This window comes from Dama dama, chromosome 9, assembly GCF_033118175.1.
Source record: "Dama dama isolate Ldn47 chromosome 9, ASM3311817v1, whole genome shotgun sequence".
NCBI lineage: Eukaryota > Metazoa > Chordata > Mammalia > Artiodactyla > Cervidae > Dama > Dama dama.
The window spans coordinates 30,444,547-30,469,460 of NC_083689.1; the positions used below are offsets into that span (position 1 = coordinate 30,444,547).

The 24,914-nt window shown below is 40.0% G+C and overlaps 1 protein-coding gene and 3 pseudogenes across 11 annotated transcripts in view; 1 reads left to right on the forward strand and 3 right to left on the reverse strand.

Annotated features, from left to right (window-relative positions):
- Positions 1-1,396: 1,396 nt before the first annotated feature.
- On the reverse strand, positions 1,397-8,557 carry LOC133062797 (sorting nexin-15-like; annotated as a pseudogene).
- A 1,388-nt stretch (positions 8,558-9,945) lies between these two features.
- Positions 9,946-10,028, forward strand: LOC133063066 (U4 spliceosomal RNA; annotated as a pseudogene).
- Positions 10,029-12,240: 2,212 nt separating this feature from the next.
- The window catches only part of GRAMD2B (GRAM domain containing 2B), a 120,638-nt gene continuing 107,964 nt past the window's right edge, over positions 12,241-24,914 (reverse strand). For all 11 annotated transcript variants that reach the window (XM_061150889.1, XM_061150887.1, XM_061150884.1 and 8 more), the window contains 3 exons: positions 21,956-22,060; positions 17,990-18,083; positions 12,241-13,464 (listed from right to left, as the gene is read on the reverse strand). In XM_061150889.1, the coding sequence (XP_061006872.1) occupies positions 13,423-13,464; positions 17,990-18,083; positions 21,956-22,060 (241 nt within the window). In that variant the 3' untranslated portion in view covers positions 12,241-13,422. The remainder of the gene's footprint in view (positions 13,465-17,989; positions 18,084-21,955; positions 22,061-24,914) is intronic.
- LOC133062206 (large ribosomal subunit protein uL24-like) lies at positions 22,067-24,913 on the reverse strand (annotated as a pseudogene).

Consider the following 24,914-nt stretch of genomic DNA (forward strand, 5'->3'; position numbering starts at 1 on the left):
TCATTCCCCTGTGGAGCAGCCATCCACTTGGTGGCGAGACTGTTGCTGGGACCTCTTCCAGCATGGAGGGGAAAGACTTCTCTTTGGAATAGGTACGTGTTCTCGACATGGATCTGCCTTCCTTGTCCATGTTTCTGCCTTACTCACCATCATGGTAACTTCTCTCCATGCCACATTGCTTCTGATCAAGAACTCATTTCATGATACAGAATTTCAGCAGAGGGCTAGTGCCCACAGAATCCACTGTTTTTTTTTTTTTTTTTTTCTTTTGCCACCACTCAGAAGCTGCTGGTTTAATAAGATAGGGCATGGCCTCGTAAAGGCCCTGTTAGACTACCAGTTAGGAGAGACACCTTGAAAGCATAGGGTTCTATCTTACAGGATGAAGAAAGAAACCAACATATGCGTGCCTCTCCTATAGGCACAGGCCCAAGAGTCAAGGTTGGAGTGAAGTGTATCTCCTTTCAATATTTTTCAAAACTGATTTTTTGTTTTTGGCTGCACTGAGCCTTCATTGTTGTGGACATTCCCTAGTTGTCGTGAGCTGTGGCCACTCTTTGTTGCAGTGCTCAGGCTCCTCACTGCAGTGGCTTCTCTTCTTGAGGAGCACAGGCTATCTAGGGTGCGTGGGCTCAGTAGTTGCCTGGCTTAGTTGCCATGCAGCATGTGGTTCCCGGACCAGGGATCGAACCCATGTCCCCTGCACTGGCTGGCGGATTCCTAATCACTGGACCTCCAGGGAAGTCTTCCTTTCACTATTACTATTTAATAATAATCTACTTGTGGGATTCTTGTCCCCCAACCCTGCAATTTTGAACTCTGCTGGTTTGGAGCAGACAAATGTTTGTCCTAATGGACAAATGTTTCTATTGAATTGGAAGTGAAGATTGCCAAATATCTATTTTGGTTTGTTCATGCCATTGAGCCAATACACAACCACTGCCGCTACCAAAAAAAGGTGTTGGGGAGAAGAAGAAAGAGAGAGAAAGGCTCTGGGAATTCAGACCCTTCAGGAATAAAGATTTGAGTCACCTCGCCAGGTAAAGAATTCTGATCAGCTGAGGTTCTTTCTGAGGTCAAAGAAAAGATGTAAAAGGTAGTGGCAGATGGAAGGAGATTATAAATTTATTTTTGTGATTCGTTAGAAAAACGAAGACTGTTGCAGTTATGCGTATTTTCTTGTTTCCTGTGTGTGTGTGTGTGTTTGTATGATTTGTATTCATATTTGTTTATAGTAACCATTTTTTTCTTTTTCCTATCCCTTTAATATTCTACACCATTTTGTTGGAGGCTAACTTTACAATTTAATCACTAGAGAGCAGAATATTCAGATGGCACTATGACCAAAATTTGAGGGATAATGAAAAATAATTTTGTTTGTTTTTTAATTATTATTTTAAATTAAAACTCTTTGGGCAGCTTTGAATTCTTTATTTTTCTCATCCTTGGTCCAGTGACATACAGAAATGTCTCCTGGAGTTACAAGACTTGGGGACAGGGCCAGATACCAGGGAGAGAGAAGGAGGTGGCTGGTGGTGCTACAGCCCTGGGGAAGGTGCAGGTGTGGGATTGCCTCCGCTGCTTCAGGTAGCCGACTGCCTTCTCCACACCTTCCCTGAGACCAGAGGCTGGGGCGCTGGGATCTCCCTGAAACAGCGTGTGCATGCCGTCCTGGTCACCCTGCAGAGCTTCAGGCTTGCCTTCTCCTCCCGCAGCCCTGGGTGAGAAGCTCTGACGCTCAGATCAGCAAGGGTGGGCCTTTCTTCCTTTTCCTCTCCCTGCCCTCCTGTTTCTCAAGACCCTGATTCAGCCTGTATGACTGTCCACATTGATGCCAACTCACCGATGCGGGTTGGCACGAGGCCTGCATCTTCTTCCTTGGAAAAGCGGTCCAAGAGGGCAAGTTCAGCCTCAGTGAGGGGGCCTCGGCAGGGGCACTGGATGCCCCCTCGGTGCTCCCACAGTTAAAGGTGGGCAGAGCTAGATGGTGAGGGCATGGGGCGGGCGATAGTCCCTTGGCACTTCCAACACCTCAAGGCCCCTCCTTCTGCAGCCCTCTTCTCTGCGGGTTGCTGGTGCAACCAGGACTCAACAAGGACCGGAGCCCAGGCTCATCAAAGGGATGGTGTGGGGATCAGAGGAAGTGGCAGGATGTGCAGGTCCCTGGACACTTCAGAGGACTGTCACCTCCCCACCCCAGAAGAACTCATTGAGTTGGGAGCTGTCATTGAGCACAGACACATGTGAAGCATATCGAGTTCTTAGCCCCTTTCTGAGGCACCTCAACCACCAAGGCTTTGAACCACCAAACACCTGTGCATGGGGAGGGTCGGGGCTGGGAGTGGGGAAGTGAGGAACTCATGGAGGAGGTGGAGGAGGTTGGGCGGAGGAGGTAGTCTGGATCTCCAAGTAGCTTGTGGAAGTTGCTGTATCACAGAAGTGGATACAACCAGTGTTGGGATTTTGCATCTCATCATTTTCGGGTAAGGATGAGACTGCCTTCCTTTGCATGAAGTAGAGTTGCGTCGTGTTAGAAACAAAGTTGTGTTTCTTATGTGAGAGTTCAAGTGTCTATAGCAGGGATGTGTATGGATGCTGCATAGCCCAAGGGGTGCCTCATATTCTTATTAAGGGATTCTTTCTTAGCTTAAAGCCCTTCCTTCGCACTCTGCTTTGTGCTGCTAAAGTTGCAACTTTTCAAACCATATTTCTGTTTTGCCAGCTGCTCCCTGTTAGAGTCTGCTAACATAGGGCTCTAGGGAGAGCCTGTGAGGCTGGACAGGAAGAAGGGATTGCACCTTGTTCCGGTTTCTTAACTTCTTCCTGTTGCAGTGAGTGTTATCTTATTCTCATGGCTTCAGCTTGGCACTGACATTTTGTTCTGGAGCAGCAGGTGGATATGGTTTGCAGTTTATCCAGCATTTGCAGAACCAGCCTCATTACGCCCCCTCTGACACATTACTGCCCCTTGACGTGCCCCTTCTGCAGAAGGCTGAATTTCAGCTCCACCCAGCCTGTCCCCAGCTTCTAAGCTCGGATAGTTTCAGCCACCTGACCCTTGTTCCCTCCAAACCTGGGTTTGCTATTTCCATGCTGTCTTTGTGTTCTGATTCCCTTTACTGCCACTGTTACTGAACCAAACTTGGGTCCACTTGCCTGCTGCAGTAAAACCTGCTACTGACGCGGCAGGTTGTGGAGAAGGAAAGTGCAGCTTTTATTGCAGGGTACCAGGCAAGGAGTCCAGGCAACTAATACTTAAAAGGCCCAAAGTCCCTAAAGGCTTTCAGGGCGAGGTTTTTAAAGACAGGGTGAAGGAGGGGGTCGTGAGGTGTGTAATCAGCTCACGGATATTCTTTTGATTGGCTGGTGGTGAGGTAATTGAGAGTCAACATCATCAACCTTCTGGTTCCAATGGGTTGAGATTCTACTGTGCTTGTGGGCAGCATACAGTTAACTTCTACTTGGTGGTGGTTTCAGGATCTGCAAAACAGCTTAAAGGCCATGACTCAGAATTTTATCCATAGCCCATGAGGAGGAACAAAAGGTCCTTGACTTTGTTTAATGGCTAAACTTTTATTTCGTCTTGCTTGACTGTTTTCCCTCCCTTCTGCATTTTCTCAGTTCTCTGATTAAATTTACTCTTTGGAACTCAGGGAACGCCTACCAGATTAAGGTTTTTCTACAGACAAGAGACAGGTAGAGTACATGGGGAGGTTGGAGTTTGTCCTGAGAAGGCTTCATAGGACCCTGCTCGGTTACATCATCAAGCTAACAATTCTTTTGAAGTATAATGGATGTATAATGTGTTAATTTCTGTTGTACAGCAAAGTGATTGTTATACATGTATATAATTCTTTTTTAAAATATTCTCTTCCATTATGGTTTATCACAGGATACTGAATATAACTCTCTGTGCTATACGGTAGCATCTTGTTTTTTATCCATCCCATACATAACAGCTTGCATCCATTAACCCCAACCTCCCACTCCATCCCTCCCCCTAACCTCCTCCCTCTTGGCAACCACTAGGCTCTTCTCGATATCTGTAATTCTGTTTTTGTTTCACAGATAGGTTCATCTTGTATCCTATTTTGTGATATTGTGATATCATGTGGTATTTGTCTTTCTTTTTCTGACTTCACTTAGTATGATAATCTTTAGTTGCATCCTTGTTGCTGCAGATGGCATTATTTCATTCTTTTTTATGGCTCACTAGTAGTCCATTGTGTGTATGTACCCCATCTTCTTTATACATTCATCTGTTGATGGACATTTAACTTGTTTCCATGTTTTGACCATGAACATAGGAGTGCATGTATCATTTTGAATTACAGTCTTGTCTGGATATATGCCTAGGAGTGGGACTGCTGGATGGTATGGTAACTCTGTTTTACAGGAACCTCCATGCTGTTTTCCATAGTGGTTGTACCAACTTACATTCCCACCAACAGTGTTGAAGGGTTCCCTTTTCTCCACATCCTTTCCAGCATTTATTTGTAGAATTCTTAATGATGGCCATTTTGACTGGTATGAGGTGGTACCTCACTGTAGTTTTCATTTGCATTTCTCTAATAATCAGCAATATTGAGCATCTTTTCATGTACCTTCTGACCGTTTTTATTTCTTTTTAGAGAAACGTCTGTTTAGATCTTCTGCCCATTTTTGGATTGGGATTTTTGTTGTTGTTGTTGTTGAGTTGTATAAGTTGTGTGTATATTTTGGAAATTAAGCCCTTGTCAGTCACATCATTTTCAAATATTTTCTCCTTTTCTGTAAGTTGTCTTTTCATTTTGTTTACAGTTTCCCTTGCTGTGCAAAAGCTTGTAGGTTTGATTAGGTCCCATTTGTTTATTTTTGTTTTTATTTCTATTGCCTTGGAGGCAACCTAAGAAAACATTGCTATGATTTATGTCACAGAATGTTTTGCTTATGATCTCTTCTAGGAGTTTTATGGCATTATGTCTTATGTTCAAATCTTTAAGCCATTTTGAGTTTATTTTTGTATATGGTGTAGGTTCAAGTTAACAGTTCTTTCTACCTATTTCACAGTACTTGAGATAAAATTTCTCTGGTGTGGGAATTCCATTTCTACTCAAGATGGAGCACCACGGACTAGATTTGATGTCTCTGTGTGTCAAAAGTTTGGCAACAACGGAAGTAAAACCAGTGACTCACTGATGTGGTAATTAGCAGAAGTTGACTGGGCACACACCAAAAAGACAGTCCATGAACTGGGAGCACTCAAACCAAACATGGAATGAGGCTCATGCCATGAGGCTCAGGGGTATATTGTTATGGAGCAGCTTACATAGTGGAAAGGCAGTGACTGTTTAATTTTCACAGTTACTGGTTATCATATTAGGATTTTCCTAACCGATAGGGAGAATTGGTCAGGATATACCTCATATCAACCTTGGGAAACACTTTAAGTTTTGCTTATGATTTCCAGAAGCATGAAGAAGAAACGACCCAGGTCAACTGAGTCTTGTAAGATAAATACATTGAATTTCTCTTTTATGTCTAAACTGGTTTTGTCTGCTCAGGGAATTTTCAGAGAATCTCCATTTGACTTTGATTTTAACATCCAAAAGAAAAAAAATCCAGAAAAAATATATAAACAATGGTTTTCAAGATGCTGAAGATTATGTACTGAAGGACAGTTATCCTGAGAGGAGAGAAGAGAAACAGTGGAGTTGAGTTCTCTGATTGCTCCAGCAGACTTCCTGGAGAGAATGTTCAGGCTGCAGGAAGGGAAACCAGGCAGAATGAGGGTTGCAGAAATGGAGGTAGGAGAAAACCCAGGGGACTAGAGTTGGCAGAGCAGAGCACTGGAGAGGAGAGAACCTTTCTTTGAGAGACATAGAGAAAATGAAAAGACAAGCCACAGTCTGGGAGAAAATATTTGCAAATCACATGTGTGATGAAGGACTTTTATCTAGAATATATAATAAACCCTCAAAACTTAATAGTAAGTAAACATCCCAATTTAAAAAAATGGATAAGAGACTTATCAAAGAAGGTATACAAATAATGTCAAATGGCACATGAAAAAATGCTCAGCATCAGTAATCATTAAAGAAATGCAAATTAGAGCTACAATGAAATGCCACAGCAGAGTAGAAAGTCTAAAATTTCTATAGTAGAAAGTCTAAAATTTAAAAGACTGATCATACCAAATGCTGTGGAAGATGTGGAGGAGCTGGCACTCTCATACCTTGCTGGTGCTGACGTTCAGTGGTACATTTGGGGAAAAGTTTGACACTTTCTTAACAAGTTAAACATATACCTGCCATATGACCCAGCCATTCCCTCCTAGGTGTTTACCCAAGAGAAGTGAATGGGTATATCCACACAGAGGCTTTATAGAAATGTTCTTAGCAGCTTTATTGTAATAAATAAAAATTAGAAACAACCTGCATGTTTATCCACAGACTGATGAGTAAACAATTTATGTTATATATATATTTCATTATATGTATATTATATATATATCTCAAAAATACATGTATATTATATATATATCTCAAAGAGAGGTATATATATATATATATATGTATTTCATTATATGTATAAATATATATATTCACACATACAGTGGAATACTATTAAGTAATAAGATATATATAGTATTTTACTGTATGTATACTTACTTATACATACAGTGAAATACTATTAAATAATAAAAGGAAATGAGTTATTGAAACATGCAAAAAGTAGATAAATCTTACAAGGATTACTTTGAATAAAAGAATCCAGACAAAAAAGTACAGACTCTATGGTTCCACTTATATAAAATTCTAGAAAATACAGTAATATATAGAGACAGAAAGCAGATGTGTGGTCGCCTGGCGAGGTGGCTGTGGAGAGGGGCATAGAGAGTGCTCCCAGAGAAATTACTTGTGGGGGTGATAGATACGTTTCTTGGTTCTGTGATGGTTTCACAGGTATATACTTAAAACATGTACTTTAAACATGTATAGTTTACTGTATACATACATTATACCTCAATAAAGATGTTAAAAACTGGAAACACTATTTACAATAGCTAGGACATGGAAGCAACCTACACGTCCATCGACAGATGAATGGATAAAGAAGCTGTGGTACATATACACAAAGGAATGCTATTCAGCCATAAAAAGGAACACATTTGAGTCAGTTCTAATGAGGTGGATGGACCTAGAGCCTTTTATACAGAGTGAAGTAAGTCAGAGGAAAACAAATATTGTGTATTAATGCATATCTATGAAATCTAGAAGGATGGTACTGATGAACCTGTTCGCAAAGCAGCAGCAGAGATGCAGACATAGAGAACAGATTTATGGACAAGGGTGGGGAAGAAGGGGGAGAGAGTGAGATGAACGGAGAGTAGCATGGAAGCATATACGCTAACATATGCAAATAGGTAGCCAGTGAGAATTTGCCGTATGACTCGGGGAACTCAAACTGGGGCTCTGTGAGAACCTAGAGTGGTGGGAATGGGCGGGAGGTGGGAGGGAGGTTCAAGAGGGAGGGGTATATGGACACCTATGGTTAATTCATGTTGCTGTATGGCAGAAATCAAACCAATATTATCAAGCAATCATCAATCAATTAAAAATAAATATTAAAAAACTGAAGTACTGTCAGGATGCTGCTGGTTAGACAAAACTGCACAAACATTCATTCGGCAGCCAGCAAAACTGTTGCTCTCTTACTTCTATTGCCTTGAAGGCATTCTGACTAAGGTCGCTTTCATCCAGGGGCAAGCAAGCAATCCCTAGTGCTAGGTCCTGGGGAAGATTTCTGTTAGTTCCTACTGTGGCCCATGGATGTGCAGACAAGAAGGAACAGAGTTCACAGTTATAATCTTTGAATGGAGAAAGGGTGAAGGGGCAATGGGATCATTGCCTGGACAGGACAAGAATGAGGGAGGGCAAGAGCCTATACTGCTTGGGTCCAGAGATTACTGGCTATTCACAATTCCACCATTGTAATAAGGATTCTCATTGCTTTGTATTTCCTTCCAGGGATTTGTCCACAAAGCTGAATGTTTTTATGTAGAAATTGCCATATAATTTTGCACTCAGCTTTTCCCACTGAACATTATAACATCAAATATATCTTGGAGGCTTTAAAAAATATTCTTTGAGGAAGAATTCTTCTCTATTCTTCTCTACAGGAGACAGAATTAAGACCTAGAACAGCCATTTAGGAGATTAAAAACAGACACTGAAAAAGAATTTTGCCTTAGCAAGAGTAGCTAAAACCAAAAATTTTTTCTTTTTTAAAAATTGAGGTATAATTGACATATCCCATATATTAGTTCAGGTATACGACATAATGATTCAATACTTGTATATATTGCTAAATGATCACCACAATAAGTCTAATTAACATCAGTCACCATACACAGTTGATGATTTTTTTCTTGTGATGAGAATTTAAGATCTACTCTAGCAACTTATAACTATGCAATACAGTATTATTAACTATAGTCACCATACTGTATGAACATTACATCCCCATGACTTATATCATAACTGAAAGTTTGTACCTTTTGATCTCCTTCACCCATTTCAACCACCACTTCCACCCCACCTGACTCTGGCAACCAGGAAACTGTTCTCTGTATCTATGAGCTTGGTTTTTATTTTTATTATTTTTTAGATTCTGCATATATATGAGATCATAGATATTTGTTTTTCTTTGATTTATATAACTTAGCATAAGGCCCTCAAGATCCATCCATAATGTCATAAATGGCAAGATTTCATTCTTTCTATGGGTGTGTGTGTGTGTACACATACCACATACACTACATTTTCTTTATCCATTTACCATATATGGACTCTTAGGTTGTTTCCATATTTGGGCTATTGTAAATTATGCTGCAATGAATATGGGGGTGTATACATCTTTTTGAGCTAGTGTTTTCATCTTCTTAATATAAATACCAAGAAGTGGTATTGTTGGATTCTATGGTAGTCCTATTTTTAAGTTTTTGAGGACCCTCCATACTGGTTGCATCAACTTACATTCCCAGCATCAGTACACAAGGGTTGGTTCCCTTTTCTCCAAACTCACCAGCATTTATTATTTCTCATCTTTTTGATAATAGACATTCTAACAGATATGAGGTGATATCTTATTATAGTTTCGATTTGCGTTTTCCTATTTAGTGACATTCAACATCTTTTCATGTGCCTATTGGCCATCTGTATGTCTTCCTTAGAAAAATGTCAGTTTAGACAATAACTGTTTTGAATCCATTTTTGAGTGAATTTTTGTGCATAAGATAGAGGTGTAAAAAAAAAAAAAAGATAGAGGTGTAATTTCACTCTTTTGCATATGGCTGTCTAGTTTTCCACTCACAATTTATTGAAGCTACTGTCCTTTTCCCACTGAATATTCTTGACTCCTTTGTCATAATTGGCCATATATGTGTGAATTTATTTCTGGGCTGTCTATTCTGTTCCATTGATCTGTGTGTCTGTTTTTATGCCAATATCATACTATTTTGATTATTGTGGCTTTGTAATTTAATCTGAAATCAGGGGGTGTGGTGCCTCCATTTTTGTTCCTCTCTCTTGGTTGCTTTGTTTGGCTATTTGGAGTCTTTTAGCACCATACAAATTTTAGGATTGTTATTTTTGTGAAAAATGCTATTGGAATTTTGATAGGGATTGCATTGAATCTGTACATTGCTTTGAGTAAGGCTTAGCATCTGGAAAAAACAAAAGCACTAGAAATATTAGTGGTCAAAGATGCTCCATTTAATGTCTTTGATTTTGTTTTGTAAAGTCAAGAACTGGTAATATCATTATTAGCAAGGACAGGCTTAAAAGAAGTGCATGAAAAGTATTATATCACTGAGCTGCTTTGTAAGAAGACCAGGTTATGGATCCCAAATGACAGTATTAACTGTTACAGATGAGTAGAATTCTGACTTTAAAACAATGCTTGAGCTTTGCGCAGTGGCAGTATCGTAGCCAATGAGGTTTATCCGAGGCGCGATTATTGCTAATTGAAAAAAATAAATAAATAAAACAATGCTTGAGAGCAAAATCTACTGGGCTGTCTATAACATGTTAGTGTCCATGTTATAGGTATCCATCCATCCTTTAGATCATCAGAAACAGATAAACAAGGAAAGTATCACCTGAATTTAAATTTTAGGATGCATAAATCAAAACATACAACATACAAAGCATACAACACAATTAACATATAGGTTGGAAAATTTTCAGTCTGACTATGAATTTGTGAATTAGGGTGAGTTGTGGAAGGCAAGGAAAAAGCATTAAATAATGTGTCTGGTAGGGAATTCTCTGGTAGTCCAGTGATTAGGACTCTGTGCTCCCACTGCAGGGGGCCTGGGTTCAATCCCTGGTTGGGGAACTAAGATCCCTTAAGCCTCATAGCACAGCCCCACCCCCCCAAAAAAATGTGTCTGGTAGAAAACACATTTATGGTTACAAAGGGAAAAGGGAGTGGTGAGGAATAAATTAGGAGTTTGGGATTAGCATATATAAACTACTGTATATGAAACATAAACAACAGGGTCCTTCTATATAGTACATCGAACTATACTCAGGATCTTGTAATGACCTAGAGTGGAAAAGAATATGAAAAGGGTGTGTATAGGTATACATATATATATATATATATATATATATATATATCTGAATCACTTTGCTGTACACCAGAAATAAACACATTGTAAATCAGTTATACTTCAATTAAAAAAAGAGGAGAGACAGGAATGCATTTATTGTTTGAAAAGATTGCTCTTTCTGCATCCATATGTATTATATATGAATAATTTTTATTTTCTAAATAAATTAGGCTTAATACATAAAAAATGTGTCAGGGATGGTTTTAAAGAACTACATAAATGAATAGCTGGGAAATGCCTTGGAGTGTTGTGTATATTTATGAAAATATCTTCAATATTCACACAGCTTGAGAGATCAATAATCATGTCTACTTTCCATATTTAAGACTGGTAATTTCTCTCCACCTAAATAGTGTTTTAATCACAGATTCTCTATGTAAGTCTGTTTGAAGATAGGTTCATTTGTGTCATATTTTAGATTCCACATGTAAGTGATATCATATGGTATTTTTCTTCTTCTGAGTTACTTCATTTAGTATGATAATTTTTAGTTGCATCCATGTTGCTGCAAATAGCATCATTTTTTCATGGCTGAGTAGTATTCCATCGTATATATGGACCACACCTCTATCTATTCATCTGTAGATGGGTGTTTAGATTGTTTCCATGTCTTGGCTATTGTGAGTAGTGCTGCTACGAACATAGGGGTGCATGTATCTTTTTGGATTAGAGTTTTGTCTGGATATATGCCCAGGAGTCAGATTTCTGGATCATATGGTAGCTCTAGTGTTTTGGGGAATCTCCATACTGTTTTCCATAGTGACTGCACCAATCTTCATTCCCACCAACAGTGTAGGAGAGTTCTCTTATCTCCACATTATCTCCATAATGCTTACCTTTTTTAATGCTATTTTCTATGCCAATTTTTGACAATACCATTCTAAATAGCGACATAATTTAAGTGCTCTGCTACTGAATAGTCACTAATGTTCTGCCCTCAAGGCTTCAAAGAATATTCTTGTATGTAAATCTTTGAGGAAATCACTTATTGCTTTGGGATAAATTCCTGGATAGCCTTATTAATTCAGTGAAATAACTTCTAAAAGGCTCCTCACACAGTTGCAAAATTTCTCTCCAGAGGTGGCTGACACTCTTGAATCTTTAATGGTTTTAACTATAAAGCATTGATGTAGAACTTTGATAACACTGGACTGTCAGACATGCAAACATTTTAAGAAAAAATGAATACGGTTCCTATTAAAAGAGTATACTTCTTGCCCCACAAGGCCATCAGCTTTAGAAAGATTATCACATTTAATTCTCACAATGACACTTTCCCTTGGTACTTTTATCCTCATCAACAAAATGGGGGAAAATAACCAAATACCTTGCTTATAATCATAATAATTCAAAATGAGGACACAGGAATCATGCATTGATGTTCTGACATCAAAGTTCATTTTTTTTCTCCTATATTGTTGTAACACAAGAACTTAAATTAGTTTTTTTGCAAGTGAATATTAGGGAGGAAAGAAGTATGGGTGAGTTGGAAGTGGTAGAGAGGGATGAGCAGCAGTTAAAAAGCAGTTAAAAAGTCTTAGTTACAAGAATTTACAGACTGACAAAAGACAGTGTTAGCAAGGTATTTAAACCAATGAGTATTTATTAAAAGCCAGGGGTGCACCAGGCACAGTTTCTGTCCAGTAGCTATCAAATACAAATGATGTAACCAATTCACTTATTAGCTTATCTGATTAAACAAAATACATTTCATAGAAATGATTATAAAATGCATTATAGATAAACAGAATATCTTTTATATTAACAAATCTTAGGGTATCTAAATAATTATTAATAAAAACCAGCCAACCCATATGGTAAATAGAAGTTAGCAAACCACCAGTTATATATTTTAGTCAGCAAAAGAGAAAAGCATGCTATCATCATGCTGATGGGTTTCAGCATGAATTATAGACATCCTGTTTCAAAACAAACACAGTCCACCTACAATCTTAAAAATGCAGTATCTTCCATCCAGTATCAAATCACTATTATACTTTTTGGTTTAAAGATTAGTTTTGGTTTCAAAGTCAGTTTAAACTTAGTACTTTAGTCTCATGTCTCACAGATTCTTGACCTGGGGTGGGTGAGAATCAATCCTATTAAGTATTAATGAGAAGAACAAAACAAAACATAAAATGGGATAGTTTAATCAGCTTTTCCAAATTTTCTTGCCAATACTCGGCTGAGAAGTTAAGATACACACGTCACTTAAACCAGAAAATAACATCAGAAAGGGAAAAAAACCCAAAATTCAAATGTCACTTGTTTGAAGCAAGTTTGTCCATCAGAGTTTTTTTTTTTCCTTTTGGAAAGTCATGGCAAATTCTTTAAGGGACTGTATTGAGTTTGTTGGCACATGATATATCCCTTCCGTTGAAGGCTGGTTAAGGCGGGGGTGGATACAGGAGAGAAAAGGCAGATGGGTAGGACTGAAAAGGCTGGAGTGGAATATGTTTGCTGACACAGTCACAATAACCTGCTGAACCACAATCATCCACGTGTCCGCCGGGCCCTTCCCGAGACCTCCAGAGACGGTTTGCTTCAGGCAGCAGAACTGAAAACTTCCTCAGAGAGTCAAGGTCAACTTTTATTGCACAGGAACCAGAACTATTCCCCATTCCCCCCTTTCCTGAGCCTGAGACCTCCAAGGGCAAGCGAGGCTGCCCGTCCGCTAGCTCCTCTGGCCAGCAGGGAGCACTCCACCAGAACACCCCGGGAGCACCTTCTTCAAGGGAAGTGCGAGGTATTGCATGGCTTGAGCTTCAGTCACCATTCTCAAGCAGCTTTTGTAAGTTGCTTTGTATCTTGAAATAATAGAGAGAAAAGCTCCTGTTATTACATAGAGTGGAGTACACAGTAATGGCGTATTTGCTATGGTTCATATAATGCTTGAAATTAATCTCTTCTACCTTGAATAAAAAGCTACACATGGGTTAAATTTAGACCAGGCAAATAAATGCATTATCAATGGCACAAAACTGTTCTGACAGTCCACCTTAAAATGAAAAGGCAAAAAATGAAAGAATGGCACAAAGATGACAGTGTCAGTAGAGACTAAGAGAAGTGGAACAAAAACCTTAGCAACGCCAGGTGTGACCCAAATGCATTCAGAGACAATGGGAAACTGTACCTGACAAAGCCCATGTGATGGTCTGAATCGGACAAACACCACAATATAACATGTCCCAGAAGACAGAATTTCACAGGACATTGCCTATCTGTGGATATCAAGACCACAGGATAGTGTTGGACGATGAAAATGGGTTTGGTAAATGTTTGGGTAAATGAATTTGAAAGAATCCAGAGCAGGGTGTTTTTAAGGACCAATACTGTGAAGGGAATAGGGAACCCTGTGGGACAAGAGAAAGAGAACATAGTCTTCTTTTGCAAGAATGTCTGGTGATGTCCTACTGGTATCCACAGGGTAAATGGAGAGGAAGAGGTCTAATAAGTATGTCCCAGGAACTTCATGTATGCTCACCTTAACCACACACACGTTCACACATAGAGGCAGGTTTTCTACGCAAAGGTGAGGACTAGAGACACTATATAACAAGACTGGTCACACAGCAGGAGGCACAGTAGGGAAAAGAACGGATGTCTGACTCCATAGAAAAGTTTATGCTTTTTCTTCTGCACTGCTGCTGCTGCTAAGTCGCTTCTGTCGTGTCCGGCTCTGTGCGACCCCACAGACGGGAGCCCACCAGGCTCCCCCGTCCCCGGGATTCTCCAGGCAAGAACACTGGAGTGGGTTGCCATTTCCTTCTCCAATGCATGCAAGCATGCTAAGTCGGTTCAGTCACGTCTGACTCTGTGCGACCCCATGGACAGCAGTCCACCAGCCTCCTCTGTCCACAGGACTCTCCAGGCAAGAATACTGGAGTGGGTGCTGCTCCGACATTAATGCCACTTCCAGTACTAAGAAAATAAGTATTTACTTCTTTACCTGTAGAGGGCACTGGCTTCATTCCCCATATTCTTACTTCACATCTTCCCTACCTCTCCCATAGGACCAAAGATGAATGGAAAAGCAGGAGTGGGAAGGGAGAAAAAGAAATGATAAAAAAAAAATTGATATCCAAAATATTTAAAATGCCTACAAAGACAAAACCCCCAAAAGTAAAACAAAGGAGATAAATGGGCAGTTTACAAAAGGAAATCCATAAGGAGAATATATGTATATGAAATGATGTTCGATCACAGGAATCAGGAAAATGTAAATATAAACCATGAGATCTGACTTCACACTCAGTCTAGGAGGTGGGAGGGGGCCAGAATGGCCTAAGATGGTGTCTACACTAGAGAATCTGAGGAGACATTTGAAGATAGACTAATTAGTGAACAAAGTCTTGTGCAGTGTATCAGTGGCAGATATAAAAAGAGGAAGGGGTTAAAAGTATTCTTCAATTTCCCACAAGAATGACTGAAAGGGCAGTGATGCCATGAACAGAAATGGGTAAGATATAAGCGGGCAGATCAGGAGGCTGAGACGTGACCAGTCCCTGCGGGAGCATAAGAGAGCTGCTGGTGTTGAGTGGAAACAGCTGAGACCTGGCTCCTACCTCCTCATAGCTGCTGCACCTCCGCCGTGCGCGGCTGGGTCATCACCAGCCTGCCTCTGGGGAGGGCGGGGCTGGGGCTGCAGCCTGAGCAACAGCACCTGGGTGTGCCCTGGTGACTGTTTTTATGCTAAGATTCCTATGAGCAACGTGTGCAACTTATGATTATTTACAACGGCAACACATGCATTTTGACCCTAAATCCCCTCTTTCCCGCTTCTGCTTTGGGACACAGGTTTAGATTGGCACCCAAGCCGAGTGGCTGGGTTCTGCGCAGGACATGGCCAGCTGTCTCTCCTGTTTTCCTGTCCCTCATTACAGAAAGTGTTGTCCCTGCCAGGATCCACAGGAGAATGGGAATAAATGCACAAGAGGGCGGCTGGGCTCTGCATGCTTCCCAGTCCAAAGAACATCACCATGTGCCAGCGTGAACAAAAGAGAAAATTACCACTCCATTTTCCAGGTCAGCATGGAAGCCAAACATGTCTAAATTGAAAGTCACTCAGTTATGTCCAACTCTTTGCGGTATAGTCCATGGAATTCTCCAGGCCAGAATATTGGAGTGGGTAGCTTTTCCCTTGTCCAAGGGATCTTCCCAACCCAGGGATCGAACCCAGGTCTCCTGCACTGCAGGCAGATTCTTAACCAGCTGAGCCACAAGGGAAGCCCAAGAATACTGGACTGGGTAGCCTATCCCTTCTCCAGCAGATCTTCCCGACCCAGGAATTGAACTGGGGTCTCTTGCATTGCAGGCAGATTCTTTACCAACTGAGCTATCAGGGAAGCTCTAAACATGTCTAAGCATTTCACCAAAGAAATTTTATCTTCAATTCTAGCAACTAATGTTTTAGTTGCTACTCTATACCTTCCCTAGCTTGATTATGGATTGAAAAGAGAAAATGTCTGAGCCTGCCCACTGATACAGTAATTCAGTGGGGATTATCTGTCATGCCTTGGTTTAGAATAGAAACCTGTGGACTCCTTTGCTCTCCAAAGCAAAGTGGAGTTAAGTGCTAGATACCATTTGGTATCACAGGACAAACTTAATTTGACTCATTTGTGTTTTATGTTTCTTCCCAAGTAAGCATAACTGTACTATTATGGAAATCCACCAAATACTAAGCATTTGTGGCAGCAATTAGAACTGAATAATTCACTAAACCTTTCCTGAGATAAGGACCAAAACAACACATCAGATGGGAAGGGATAGACATGCTGAAAGGAGAGATAAGAAATGTTAACAAGGTTTAACTTCAGGATGTTTCTGGGTGCCTACCACCTTCTCCTGTTTGCCTCACTCTTCAGTGACCTTATCCCCAAGCATAAGGTTGGATTTTTTTTTTTAAATATTTTATTTTTATTTTCTTGGTTATATTTATTTATTTTTATTTAATTATTTGGCTGCACTGGGTCTTAGTTGTGACATGTGAACTCTTTATTTGCAGCATGTGGGATCTAGTTCCCTGACCAGGGACTGGAACCCGTGCCCCCTGCATTGGGAGCTTGGAGTCCCAGCCACTGGACCACCAGGGAAGTCCCGTAAGGTTGGATTTTTGAGAGCAGTAAAGCTGAGGGCTTCTCAGGATAAATGTGGGAGTCAGACCTGGCTCCAATTCTAGCTCTGTCAACTTTCCGGCTCTGCCTCCTTGAGTAAGTTAACTTGAAACTTTGATCATTTTGTCAGATGGAAACAATGACATCTACAGAGACTGAATGCAAATATTTTATGTATGGGGACAACCAGTCTGGGTGGAGCTGGGGCTGCCCTCTCTGGTCAGGACACTCCCTACAGTGTCCCTCCCTGGAGCTCCATGTCAGATATCACTTATCCTTGGGCCTAGGACAGGAGAATAATTTCTAACCAAGGAGGAAAACCACAAAATCTACTATTAATAACAAGGAAAATGAGCTGAAACCTATTTCTTTGTGGAAAAACCCTGGCGAGGTTTAGTCATTTCAATGGCCTGTCGCACACCCATGTGTGTGTAACCCCTGCCCTATGGTGGTAGGGGGCCTATAATACCAACATAAACCTGTGTCCCAAAGCAGAAGCAGGAAAGAGGATTTAGGGTCAAAATGCATGTGTAATAACGTTCCAAAATGCATGACGTTATAAATAGTCATAAGCTGCACACATTGCTCATAGGAATCTTAGCATAAAAACTGTCAACAGGCAGTACCAACCTAGACAGCATATTAAAAAGCAAAGACATAAAAAAAATAAAATAAAATAAAAAGCAAAGACGTTACTTTGCCAACACAGGTCTGTCTAGTCAAGGCTATGGTTTTTCCAGTAGTCATGTATGGATGTGAGAGTTGGACTATAAAGAAAGCTGAACACCGAAGGATTGATGCTTTTGAACTGTGGTGTTGGAGGAGACTCTTGAGAGTCCCTTGGACAGCAAGAAGATCCAACCAGTCCATCCTAAAGGAGATCAGTCCTGGGTGTTCATTAGGACTGATGTTGAAGCTGAAACTCCAATACTTTGTCCACCTGATGTGAAGAGCTGACTCATTGGAAAAGACCCTGATGCTGGGAAGGATTGAGGGCGAGAGGAGAAGGGGACGACAGAGGATGAGATGGTTGGATGGCATCACCGACTCGGTGGACATGAGCTTGAGTAAGCTCTGGGAGTTGGCGATGGACAGGGAGGCCTGGCGTGCTGCAGCCCATGGGGTCGCAAAGCATCGGACACAACTGAGTGATTGAACTGACTGACTGAGGCAGTAGGTACAGTGACTGACCCAACACAGGAAAGAAAGCACTCACCTTTTCTAATCTGATTATGTTAGCTGTAAGCTCTTGGCACAAGGCCTCCACATTTAACTGTACTTGTGACCCCAGGCCAGATGGTGCTGTCTGTCTGTAAGAACCAAGAGAAAAATTACTGTGGGCAGGAATGGCAAAGAAACAAGTGGAATGAACACATTTTAAATTTATTGGAACAGAAAACTAGGTTATAATAGAAGACAGTGTGCATTTAACCTACTAACATCAAAAAGGCCCTACAGTAATCTACAACTCCAGACTAGATGTTTAGGGGACTAATTCTACAAAGATCAGCTGGAAATCTCTTATTTTTGTCTAAGTGGTTGTGTTGTACCTCGGCTTCCAAACAAAAATCAATTATTCTCAAGCATGTGGTTTCTTAGACTCCTTTTATTAACCGCTGATACCTTCTCTCTGTCCATGATGGCATGCAATTTTAAGGAGTATTGCTTTTCTCAGTCATATTCGTACTGTTTATGGGAGAAGCAATCATTTACACTAGAACTTTCATAATGTTTGGGCTTCCCTGGTGGTTCAAACAGTAGAGAATCTGCCTGCAGTGGAAGAGACCCAGGTTCGATCCCTGGGTCGGGAAGATCCCCTGGAGAAGGGAATGGCAACCTACTCCAGTGTTTTTGCCTGAAGCATTCCATGGACAGAGAAGCCTGTCTTTCATCAAATTTCTGCTGATGTGTGTGACTTCTGTATTTCCTTCCTTGAGACCTGCCATATAAATGTAACTGCCCTTATCTAGTAATATAATTGATATATTCACTATTAACCACTCGAGTGTTAAAGGCATGGGCTCTTACTCTGGGGTCCTCTGGGGTCCTATACCAGCTAAAACTGTAGGACATTTAGAGATATGTATACATTTTCCTGAAGAGCTGCTCAAAAACCATTGATCAGATTTTCATGTTAAGGTCAAGCACCATGGTTTGCATCTCCTCTGTTTCTTGATTGCAATTTAATTTAAGCTGTATTTTTTTTTTTTAAGTATGGTTGCTTTACAGAATTTTGTTTTTTGTCAAACCTCAACATGAATCAGCCATAGGTATACATATATCCCCCTCCCTCCCCATCCCACCCCTCGAGGTTCATACAGAGCTCCTGTTTGAGTTTCCTGAGCCATAGAGCAAATTCCCGTTGGCTATCTATTTACATACGGGAATGTAAAAATTTCCATGTTACTCTTTCCATACGTCTCACCCTCTCCTCCCCGACTCCCCATGTCCATAAGTCTGTTCTCTATGTCTGTTTCTCTACTGCTGCCCTGTAAATAAATTCTTCAGTACCATTTTTCTAGATTCCGTATATATGTGTAGAATACGATATTTGTCTTTGTCTGACTTACTTCTTTGTATAATAGGATCTAGATTCATCCACCTCTTTAGAACTGACTCAAATGTGTTCCTTTTTATGGCTGAATAACATTCCATTGTGTATATGTACCACAATTCTTTATCCATTCATCTGTCGATGGACATCTAGGTTGCTTCCATGTTCTAGCTATTGTAAATAGTGCTGCAATGAACAATGGGATACATGTGTCTTTTTCAATTTTGGTTTCCTCAGGGTATATGCCTAGGAGTGGGATTGCTGGGTCACATGGTGGTTTTATTCCTAGTTTTTTAAGGTATCTCCATACTGTCTTCCACAGTGGCTATATCAATTTACATTCGCACCAACAGTGAAACAGTGTTCCCTCTTCTCCACACCCTCTCCACCATTTATTGTTTGTAGATTTTTTGATGATGGCCATTCTGACTGGTGCGAGGTGATAGCTCATTGTAGTTCTGATTTGCATTTCTCTAATAATGTGTGATATTGAGCATCTTTTCATGTGCTTGTTATAAGCTGTGAAGGTTTTAGATGGCATTAACTGGTCTAATTTATTTTACATAGAGTCCATTTTTGAGCCATAGATACTTGGTAACTTATTGATGATTATCTAAATGTTAAGAAAGCAAACATGTTTTTCATTGAGCAGAGGTGAAACAGTTTTTTCTTTAACTTTGATCCATAGTATCAAAGTCTTATATCTCAGAAGGGAAACTGAGTTTTAATCTTAAAAAAAAAATGTCATTTATTTATTTGGCTGCACTGGTTCTTAGCTGCAGCATGTGGGATCTAGTTCCTTGACTAGGGACTGAATCCCGTCCCCTGCATTGGGAGTGTGGGATGATACCACTGGACCACCAAGGAAGTACCTGGTGAAATCTTTCGGTTTCTAAACGAGGGATCTGAGACTCAAGGTACTGATTTATCCACATGAAATTCTGACAGTCCACAGGCTGTGAACCCACTAACAAAGCTAGTACAATGTATATATTAAAAAAATGGTTCTGTACCCACGAAAGCAGATTACAAGTGTGGATTTAGCTACCTGGGCAGCATGGATGGATGATCCTGGATGAAGTAAGATACAGAGGAAATTCAGGTTCTATTAAATTACTCTATTAACAGACCTTCCCATCATAGATGTTCCCTGACCTCATGTCATATGCGACTTCTGCGATTTTCCTTTTAAATGATTGTTTTTCAGATTGTTACCTCCTCTTGGGTTGACTACCTAAATAGTAGAGTAAACATTCCATTTGACTTTCATTAACAGAATTTCCCCCTCATTGTCACCAAGTTAATTAAATGATAACAGGACAGGAGGTACATTTCCCTAATAAAATCACTTATATCACTTATATGATAGTGAACTAATATTAATAGTTTACAGTAATGTAGAGTCACCTCCTAGCTGTAGGTGTATTATTAACATTCTGAACAACATGGGAGAGAGTAAGGGCAGGGTATAAATCTATCCCAAACCATTCATTAGACTTCTTATCATTGGTTCAAATGTATGTTCACGGTAAAAAAATAATCTGTGTAACAGCATACACATAAGCCATAAAACAAAACTTTTAGGTAACTGTCAAGAAAGGCCCCAGAATGGTATAGCATAATAGTTCTTAAAGTGTAGACCCCAGACCAGCACCAGAAGCTTGGAGAATGGGCCCTGCGGTCTATGTTGATAAGCTGTCCAGATGATTTTGATACCCAATGAAAATACACTGACTCACTTCTCGGCTATTCCTTACATGCAAGGAACCACTGGTAGACTAAGTTTCTATGGTCATATAGACCTGAATCCTGATTCTGTTATTTTTTTTTTTACAAACTATTTCTCTGAGTCTCAGTTTTCTCATCTGGAAAGGAGGGAAAAACACCTATCTTATAGGGTTATGGTGAAGATAGAACGAGAGAACATTGTTGGTGTGTGAAACTATGTATTATAACAGTGTCTCTAGCACATGGTACATACGCTATAAAGAAATATCTCTACTTTTAAAACTGCAGCTAGCAGTATGCTTTATTTTACTTTTTAGGGAATGTGTCAAAATCCTCATGTAAATGGGTTTATAGGAAAGACCGCTGTGTCAACAGATTTAATTAGTTGGGGCCTATTAAAAATACCATGGTAGAAAATCTTTACAGACACATTCAGCTAATTATTGGTCACATAGATCTTATAGTGGTCAAGAGTTTTGTAAATAAGTGAGTTCCTATAAAGAGCTATAAATGATGAAATGTGCTGAGCTTCTTGAATTGCTTCTTTTTTATGAATGACTTGACTCACTGCCATTTTATGAAGATAAACTTGAATATTTTAATAAATGGGCTAAGGTCACAACAGAACTTAGGATAAGAGGACAAGATAATGTAAAATTAGGCTTGTGTCTTGCCTTCTCACTGGTAACAGTATAGCAACTCGAAAACATGCAGCGTCAGGTCATTCATTTTTTTCTCCAGGGCCCACCTACCTCTTTATTTTCTACATGCATACTTAGCAAAATGTCTCATACAGAATGTATCCTCAATTAATGCTTGCCAGAAGGATGCCATGCTCAGGTCAAACATTATACTAATGTGAAAAGCAAGCAGAAGACAGCACTGGAGGGACTGTCTTACTCAGTCTGATGGGTGTCCACACTGGAGGTTAGTGACCCCAGCTGCTCCTCCAGAGTATTAATTCTGTATCTCATGTAGAAGGTCGAGATGATCAGTGCACAGACACTGGAAAGGCATAAAAGAGAAATTATCAATAGGTTGATGGCCAGGACCTGATTGATGTTCCTAAAGCAATAAATGTAAACCCTGTACATTTGAGGCAAGGTATTTACCAAAATAACTTGGCTACAGAGACTTTAAAAAGGTCATTCTTTTTTTCAACAGACTGATGCTTGCACCAAACTTTAGAACTAGGATATTTAACTTCTCTAGGTCCTCAATTTATAAATAATGGCCATTCAGGAGTCTTACTCAAAGCCAGCCAATGTAGATTGTCAAGCTGGGGCTCCTCCTCCCACCAGGTATTATCGGAAGTCCTGGCCAGTGAGTGTCTGGTCTTGTGACTCACAAATTCCCTGCTTTATCTAAAAACCAAACCAGGCACATCCTCCTCGGTTGTGAGGAACAGCCTAGAACTGGATCAGGCTATTTTCAGAAGAACAACTGGTTACAGAGTGGAAGCTGAGGGGGAAGTTAAAAAAGTCAGCGCCTAAGTTTTTATTGAAGGGGATTACTTTTCTAAAAATTGAAATACAGTTGATTTACAGTGTTGTGCTAATTACTGCTATGCAGCAAAGTGACTGTTATACATATACATATATTTATATTTTTAGAAACATTCTTCAATACTATTTTTTAAGATTCTTTTAAAATATTTTCCACTTTTTAAACATTCTTTTCTATTATCCTGTGGTTTATCATAGGATACTGAATATAGTTCTCTGTCCTATACAGTAGGACTTGGTTGTTTCTCCTATACATTATATTTTATAACTGTATATAATTTGCATCTGCTAACCCCAACCTCCCACTTCATCCCCCCACACTCTCTCTCTTGGAAACTGCCAGTCTGTTCTCTGTGTCCAGGAGTCTGTTTCTATTTCACAGATAGGTTCATTTGTGTCATATTTTAGATTCTGCATATAAATGGTATCAGTATGATATTTGTCTTTCTCTGACTTACTTAGTATGATAATCTCTAGTTGCATCCATGTTGCTGCAAATGGCATTATTTCATTCTTTTTCATGGCTGAGCAGTATTCCATTGTGTATATAAATGTAACAACATATCTTTATCCATTCATCTGTTGATGGACATTTAGGTTGCTTCCATGTCTTGGCTACTTGGCACTCCATAGGAGTGCATGTGTCTTTTTGAATTATAGTTTCATCTGGAGATATGCCCATGAATGGGATTGCTGGATCACACGGTAGCTCTATTTTCAGTTTTCTGAGGAAACTCCATACTGTTTTTCACAGTTGTTGCACCAGTTTACATTCCCGCCAACAGTGTAGCAGGGTTCCCTGTCTCCACACCCTCCAGCGTTTCTGGGCTTTTTAACGATGGCCATCCTGACTGCTGTGAGGTGGTACCTCATTGTGGTTTTGATTTGCATTTTTCTAATAATTAGCAATGTTGAACACCTTTTCAAGTGCCTTTTGGCCATCTGTATCTGTCCTCTGGAGAACTGTCTATTTAGGTCTTCTGCCTGTTTACCAACTGGGTTGTGTTTTTTTGTTGTTGGGTTGGATGAACTGTTTGTATATTTTGGAAATTAAGCCCTCGTTAGTCACATCATTTGCAAATACTTTTGCCCAATCTGTGGGTTTTAATTTTGTTTAGTTTCCTTTGTTGTGCAAAAGTTTGTAAAACTTTGACTAGGTCCCATTTGTTTATTTTTATTTCTATTGCCTTGGGAGACTGAACTAAGAAAACATTGCTAAGGATGTTTTGCCCACGTTTTATTCTAGGAGTTTTATGGTGTCATGTCTTCTGTTTAAGTCTTTAAGCTATTTTGAGTTTAGTTTTGTGTATGGTGAGATGGTGTGTTCTAATTTCATTGATTTACTTGTAGCTGTCCAATTTTAAGGGGATGACATTTTAACGTTGTTTTGGTTTCTAACCGGAGGACACTGGATAGATGAAAAAATAAACAAGAACAAAGATGCGTCATATTTCAGGCAACAATTTCTCTACTAAGAGTAGCTACTCAGAACTTAGTCCTCTGCTGGATCTGGCCTGTTTTGCTCTTCTTCCTTCCCTTCTCCACTATTTATTTATTTTTCATTTTAACAGTTTTAATTGAAAGCTGTAGACAAGATGACTTTATTCCTGCATCTTCTCAATTGTTTCTTCCTTATATTTGCCCTTTTCCTTACCTACTTGGCGAGATTTGGCTTTACCTTCGAGGATCTTTTTGCGGTCTTTGTCCAGTTTTAGTCTGGTGATAACCACCTTGCTGGGGTGAATGCCCACATGGACAGTTGTGCCATTAGCCTTCTCCCGCTGCACTCATTCAATGTAGATGACATATTTCTTCCTTTAAACCTGGGCTACTTTGCCAATTTGCTGCCCTTTGTGGTGCCCTCGTACAACCTGAACTTCATCATCCTTTCGGATGGGCATGGATCGAACGCTGTACTTCTGTCTTAGCTCTTTAGAAAGAGGAGAAGACTTAATTTTCCTGAGAATGTGGGAAGGCGCATTGAAATGCCTTTTTCGATTCTTGCTTCAGTCAGAAGTCACAAAGGGATTGAACATTTTGGCCGCTGGCCCTGCAGTGATGGCCACAGAAGGGAAGAGATCTGCAGGCTGCTTCTGGTTCTGTAAGTTTTCCTCCACTATTTATTTAAATAAAAAGGGATGAACATGAAAATGTGACCTAAGTTTAAGGAAAAAAATGTTGAAGTAGGAGATGAAAATTGCCCCCCCTCCAAAGATCTGGGTCACATTAGAGACATTAGAGATTCATGGCTCTTGACAACATGAAGAGATTTTTCCTTTAGTGAAATGAATCATTTTCTTAAGTCATTAACAGTAAAATACAAGTCTTAAGTCCATTCACAGTAAATACATTTA